A 7406-nucleotide genomic window follows, 5' to 3' on the forward strand; every position below is an offset into this window, starting at 1 on the left:
CAATTGCACTGTGCGTCACTTGTACATTCCAATCCTTTTATTATTACTGTTGTCATTTTATTAGTGTTATCATTATCATTATTAGTTTCTTCTTTTCTGTTCTATTAAACTGTTCTTATCTCAACCCACAAGTTTTACTTCTTTTCTCCCCCATCCCACTGGGTGGGGGTGGGCAGTGAGTGAGCAGCTGCGTGGTGCTTAGCTGCTGGCTGGGGTTAAACCATGACACATAGTTTAGTTTCTCTTCTAAGTCATCAACAGCAATGCTTATGAGAATCAGACCTAACAGAGAACACCATTATGAATCAAATGATATATGCATTAATATTAACTGCTCATACCACTTGCAGTAAGACTCATATCAGCTATTTAACTTGAATGCAAACTTTCCCTGAAAGCCATGTTATTTCTTTACTAGTCCTTCAACCAAGCAGTTTCAAGTTAACAGCCACTGTCAGCATTTAGCTACAACTACTGCATAGATGTTCTTTACTCACTTCAGAATACAGCAAGCAGAAACCTGAATCCAGTACATCATGGATTGTGGGTGCCGTTCCTTGCAATGCAGCATCATACACCCATCCTCAGCGCCAACACTGGAACCGGTACAGACTAAATTCTGGAGAAGATGCTGATGATACAGTAACCACCTTGCAGACAACCACGTTACAGGCTTCAGAAGGCTTGGTTGAATACTAACAGCCCTCTCCTCCCTTCTCTCACTGCCTTGACTCCTGTGGCTCAGATGACAGTCCAGCCTGATCTTAACCAAAAAATGAAAAACGTGCATTGCCATCACAGAAGATGCAACTTCTCCTCACCCACCCTTCCTCTGCAAATCCCTAGATCAAGACAAGGTTATCCTAGTTTCCTTGTAATGTGTATCTTGTCAACCCTATCACAACAGAGAAGGATCCAAAGAAGCTCTTTCTCAGCATCCCTTTGGTATCCAAATGTTAAATGAAATCTACAGTCACATTTGTGATGGAGACAAACACACTCAAAGCTGAGCAGTCAGAATAAGACTTGTGGTCCTTTTGCATAAAATGCCGTGGGATTCCAAAAACAAACATAAAAATACGGGCCCCAAGTTCCTAAATTGGCATGTCCTTTCCTTCCCTATCTGTTTTCCTTCAACAAACAGAAGCCACTTTGCTCTTCATATCTTGCAACACAACCAATATCAATTTCTTTTTTTATTCCATTCTGCTTACAATTCATGTAGTGCAGTATTCCCATACTGCACCAATATGGGATAAGATCTTAGAGCCTAGCCGCATGTCAAGAACTGTGAAAACACGCTTCCTGGGAGAGCAAGCACAAAAAATTACTTCTTTTTTATTGTTAGAAATAAAATGCATATTCGTACAGATGGCCCCACAACAAAGCCAACCAGAAACAACTGCTTCAGCAAGATTATTCATGACATCTAGCAATGAGACAAGCGATGACCATAGATGTGCATAAGGTCATAATTACAGAGAGTTTCCAAGACAGATGCTATCTAAATGCACACAATTGTATATTCTTAGTGTTCATGTTGTCAATGATTAATGACCAAATTGCTTCCTCTTGCACACTGCTCATATGGCATTCTGCATGACTGCTTAAGTTGCACAGGGAGGAATAAAGTTGTTAGAAGAGAAACCTGCTGCCAGTCACTGCTATAATCTGCGGAAACCTCGTCCCCAGTCCATTTCACTGCCCTTTGTTTGCCCGACCTTCAGGCAGCTTGTGACAGTCCTGTGACAGTCCATGTGTGCAGCAATATAAATTGCTTTCAAGTAACAATTTGCCTTACTGTGTTTGTTCTGCAGACTCCTTCCACTTAAAATTTTTTTTTCCAAATTCTTAACTGGCTTTATCATTTTCTCCAGCAAGTAAGAAGCCAAAGAATATACTAAGGATGGGAGGGAACAAGAAGTGGAGTTGGGGATGGTAAAATTAAACACTTTCCCTACATGCTTTATATAGAAAGATAAAAGGCTGTGAAATAAGCCTTGTCCTCTGTACAAGGGATAGGTGTGCATTTATTTACATGATGAATGACAAATTCAGTCAGCTGAACATAAGGAACATCCCAGTGCTCCCTACAATTTCACTTCTGCACAGTTGGTACCATCAGTACCAGGGTTCTCTTTTCTGCATTTGTCCTTACTGTACTCGGCAAAGAGCGGGCGTTTCAGGTGTACAGTTTGTAATACAGCATTTTTTGAATGTTCAAACACTTCCGAACAGCTGTCTGAGATGACCAGGAAGGTTCTGCTTCTTGGTCGTCTTTCATTTTAATGACCATTTCAAAAGACTTGAAAGATTTCTTGCACAGGTGCAGAGCAAATTGGGAGGTGAAAAAAAAACGCACCTCACGAGAAATCTGTGAGCTCTGGGAAGAGGTTGAGCAAGCGTTGGACATACTATATTGGTCTGGATTTATACTTGTCTACTCGTACAAGTTCTTATTTACATTAAATAGGAAACAAGTAAAGCTAAAGGCCACTGCGTAAAACAAGAAACAGATGGATTTTGTTAAAAGGGGCCCAACCCAAAGGAATATTGGACATAGAAGGAAGTGCCACCATATGATGCCTCGTCTGTTATGTCAATGATGACTAGATGAACTTCAGTTTCTGAAATTCACAGAAATAATGATAACATGCATTTCAGACCTCTGTATTTTTCTAAGCATATGCCATTCAAGTAGAGTTTTCTAAAAGGTTTTCAATTTGGACAATGGTACCTTGTGTTTTCAATACTTACCATGTAGGGCCTCTATGATGAAATCAGCGAAACATGCAGGGCCAGGTTATGCCTTGGCTTTAAGCAGATGGGGAAGCAGTGGGAAAGAGATATCTCTGCCTGAACTGCACTACCAAATCCAAACATCCTGTAGCTATGTCTTGCCAGGCAGCACTAAAGTGTTACCAACTCAGTCCCATTCCCACTGTCCTGATTGTGAACATTTTTTGATTGATTCATCTCTGAAATCAATATTGCCAGATTTAAAAATAAACTGCAGGGATTGTGGATTAGATTTTTGTGTAATCAAAAATAATGAGAACTTACATACACTACACTATATAAGAACAAATAGAAAAGCAGGACCTTTTTTAATATCCTTTTTTTGAAGGTGTGGGTAATTATTTTAGAGCAAAAATAATCTGAATACAAAAATAGCTCTTGGACAAAATAATTTACATTTTGTAGTACCAGACAGTGTAATTAGGAATAGAAACAGGCATCATAAGGTCAATTCAGCACCTTAAGTTTAAAGTGCTTTATGGTTTTACTGAAAGAAAAAAAAAAAGAAAAAAAAAATTTAAGTGCTAAAGTACTACCACAATTCCATGCTTTTCTCACCAATAGTATTACTATACATTGATTAATGCTTAGAAATTTATTCACTGAAAGCATTTAATTGTCACAAGGATGTCACTTTCTCTCTTCTTACAAACTCTAACTCTAGCTACTAAGATGGGGCAGGGGGATGTGTTACGGGGACACCCATAACCCTATTTTACTTTTTAAAAAAACCAACCTCCTTATAACAAGCAGACAACCTGATCTGTATACTCAATGACAACTATTTTTAGGACAAGCATTGCCTGTTTGAAATCAGTCAGGAAGCACCAAAATAACATCAATTAAGTAAATTATTAAGTGTCATTACAGATATCAGCTGATTATATTTCTCATAATAGAAAGGGTGCTCACTTGGGGGCAGAGGGGGAAAAAAAACAAAAAAGAAAAAAAACCAAACCCCAAAAGAAAAAAAGCACTGCGTCTTTTATAGTAGTATCAACGTACTGCCAAGACTCAAAGCCCTCTGGTTGGTCTAATTTTAAGGTGATTTTTTTTAAAGCTTTTCTTATTTGAGAAGCCTTTGTTATTTACTTCAGTGAGCCACATTCAAATCGCCACAGCTCAGCTTCCCAGCACAAATGCCTGCACTCATCCTTGACAAGAAGGCTGTCCACTACAGCCTTTATGTGAGACTGCTGTAAAAATAAGTGCTTACAAAAACTATGGCCAAAGGAATGTTTCCTCGAGCTTCTCAAAATAACACTGAAGATTGCTATTTGGAAGCAAGTAAGCATTATCTTTTAGTCTTTTACATGCAAATATTAACCCGAAATTGACGGTAAAACATGAAACTGAAATTTAACTTCATTATTATACCCAGCTTAGCAGTTTCCGCCCCGCAAACCAGACTGAAAGAAACGCAAAGGAGACACCCCTAAAAGCATTTAAAAGTTCCGAGAAGGAGACGGGCACCTGGACGGATTTTCAAAAGCACCGAAATTTTCAAGGGGCGAGGGGGGGGGGGGCAATCTGTCTCTTAAGACTAAATAGGGTGGGTTTAAGATAAAGGGTGATGCTTCTTACAGAAAACATTCCTCTGTCAGAAAAGAGTTTTGGGGAAGTAACGATTACTCCGGAGCCCAACAGTCAGCGTCCCCCCCGCCTCACGCCCAGGGCCGCGGGGCTGGTGCGGGGCCGTCCGGCGTCCCCGCGGCCCTGGGCGTGAGGCGGGGGGGAGAACGGGACAGGGCAGGCCCCGGCCCCCCCCTATCCCCCCCCAGGCCCGGCTGCCCTCCCGCAGCGGGGGAAGGCGGCCCCACACCAGCCCCTCCAGCTCCGCGGCGGCCCTGAGGGGGTCCGGGCCTCCCCGGAAGGCCTCCGGTCCCGGCTGGACCGCCGTTCCCTTACCCGTGGTGGAGAGGACGGTGCTGGCGAAGAAAAGGGAGGAGGTGAAGTCCCAATTCCAGTTGCCCGAAGCGTTGCTGAGCACCGAGACGCCGTAGTTGCTGGCCTCCAGCACCCGCATCAAAAACTGCTCCAGCTGCTGCTCCGAGAGGCAGGCGTGCTCCTCCAGGAAGCGTTGCTTCAGCTTGCCCAGCTCCTGGCGCAGCAGGTCTTCGTAGGGCAGCTCCACCGAGGAGAAGACCACGGCGCCGAACACCAGGTAGAGCAGGTAACCCAGCACCAGCAGAGCGAAGCACCAAGCGGAGCGGTGTTGCTCTACCAACCGCACGCAGGAACTGCCCGCCAACGACTGCAACATCTTCCCGTAGCCGGGGCCGGCTGCGCTCCGGGGCCGGGCCGCCGAGGGGGAGCGGGGGTTGAGGGGCTGGGGAGGGGGGGGGGGGTGAGGGGGGGGGGGGGACGCGGCCGCCGCCTGCCCTCTCTGCGGCCGCTGACTTTGAAGGCGCGGAGCGGCGCTGATGTGGCGCTCACGTGGCCAAGCGGCGCAGGTACCGCGGAGGAGGGGACGGCCTGCTGCCGCCAACCGCCCGGCCCGCCCCCCCCGCCGCCTCACCCGCCGCCTCACCCGCCGCCTCACGCCTCGGCGAAACCGGCGCTTCCTCTCTTTCTGTTTCTCGTCCCAGCTAGCGTTCGGAGAAGCCGACCCACAGCCTCCCCCCGTCTGGCTGCGGCGGGGTGGCGTGAGGCCGGGCGCCTCGGGGAGATTCCTTCCCCTTTTCACACAAAAGTGTCTGGAGACTTCCTTGCCTCGCCGCCCCCCCCCCTCCCCAGCCCCTACAGTGAGAAACACCCAAACCAGCAATTCTTTCCGCTGGTTTTGTGGTGGGGTTTGTTGTTTTTTCTCGCGCGCTTCAAAGGGCGCTGGGCAAAGCGGCAGAAGGTAGCGCCGGAGGTGGAGCAGTGCGAAGCAGGACGCTGAATTTCGGTTCGGGGATGTGATGCGTTCAAGGAGGAACCCTGATGGCAGGCAGCAATGTCCTCCCTCAGGTCCACGGGGACAGAACTTCAAAATGGGGCCTGTTTGGGGCTGCGGTTTGAAGCAGGTGACCTCCAGAAGCCCCGTCCAAGCTAAATGAGTCTTTACCTCTGTGCTGCGCTCCTGGAGATACTTTTTAATGGTCCAAAGTACCCGGCTAGTGCTGGGAGCAGCATCCACGGGGAATACAAATGCACTGTCCAGCCAGCCCTTTGTGTGGTCCGAACCAGTGATCTTCTCAAGTTTCACTTCAAACGCTTCTTTCTTCGTCCATCTCAAACTCTGGCCAGCAAGCACACAGTTAACCTGCAAAGGAGTTCCCCACCACGTGAAAAGGAGCAGTGAAAATTGTAGCTTCCCAAAGTGTCCCTTCGGGTGACTAAAGGCAGCTTCTAGTAAATGAGAGAGAGGACATTCCCTGGTCACATCCTGCAGGGCTCTGCCACTTCTGTTTCACGGCTCGGCTGATGGCGACTTGTATGGTCACAGAGGCAAAGTAGTAGTTTGCAAATTAGAAACTTACTTACTGGGGCTGAGCCCGTCAGTTCAGACAGAGTACATCAAATCCAGCAACGTATCCTAAGCCATGAGGTACCCCTCTAAGCTGTAAGGACTAAAATGGGAAAAGAATACAAAAATGAAAGGCACAAAACAATTTTTCATGCTAGAAACTTAAAACCATGTGTCAACATTTTGTTTTATACAACAGCTACACTAGGCTGTGGGATCAGTCTGGCCTGGCAGAATCCAGTTGCTGGCCCATTCCCCACTGCTAGCTACAGCTGAGTTGTTCCAGGGGCTTAACCCCTCCTCTCTTGTTTCACGATCAAAATGTAAGTCTGTTCATGCATGCAAAAAGCAGCTGCTTGAATGCTTGGTCAAATAGCGCACTTGGGGGATGTGGTGGGTACATACGAGACAGGCCGAGCAAGCAGACTCTCAATGCTGTACCAGGAGCGCAGACGTGCTCTGGCCCACAAATGTGCGTCTATCATGTGCATGCATATGCAACTTTTGCATGCACATTCAATCATACAGCTGCGGGAGAGGGCACTTGGATGTTTTGGTAGGAAGATAAACCTTTCCCCCATGGCTGGACTCCTGAACTGTTGCAAGGTAAATGGTTCAAAAGTGCCTTCTTCATATGTATAAATTGTAGCACCCAACAGAGGTGCAGCACAATTAAATTAGGGGAGGGGTTTGAAATGAGGAACTGAAGAAAATCTATGCTGTATATCCAGAGGTTAATTGGCAGAAGAACAGACAAGACGTCCCTACACCGCCACTTCAGCACCTTTCATCAGCATCAGTCTATCTTTAAAATGTATTTTTTTGCTGTAAACCAGTGATGTGTAGGAAAAAGGCGATCTAAATCAATAGCAATGACAATTAATAATGGATACTGTCTGAAAGAATGTAAGGCAGACAAGCTTTTGAAGGGAGTATTTCAAACAAATGTTTTATTGCATCGCACTAAGACAGCATGCATTTAGGCATCGTTACAGAAAAAGAGGTCAAGGAACCTCACTGACCAATTTGGTATGCTTCGCTAACTCCATCCAATTACTTAATCACTTGCCCCCTCAAATTCCAAATGACTGAGTACCTCCATCTGTAATAGAAAAGCCATTTACAACAATATGTGTGACATACTGGGCTCCATTTT

The 7406-nt window shown here is 45.9% G+C and overlaps 1 protein-coding gene across 1 annotated transcript in view; it reads right to left on the reverse strand.

Moving 5' to 3' along the window:
- Positions 1-5133, reverse strand: part of KCNK1 (potassium two pore domain channel subfamily K member 1) — a 36166-nt gene extending 31033 nt beyond the window's left edge. Inside the window, exon 1 of the mRNA XM_030035605.2 lies at positions 4708-5133. Within this exon, the coding sequence (XP_029891465.1) occupies positions 4708-5062 (355 nt within the window). The 5' untranslated portion in view covers positions 5063-5133. The remainder of the gene's footprint in view (positions 1-4707) is intronic.
- Positions 5134-7406: the final 2273 nt, after the last annotated feature.

Source organism: Aquila chrysaetos, chromosome 13, assembly GCF_900496995.4.
Source record: "Aquila chrysaetos chrysaetos chromosome 13, bAquChr1.4, whole genome shotgun sequence".
Lineage (NCBI taxonomy): Eukaryota > Metazoa > Chordata > Aves > Accipitriformes > Accipitridae > Aquila > Aquila chrysaetos.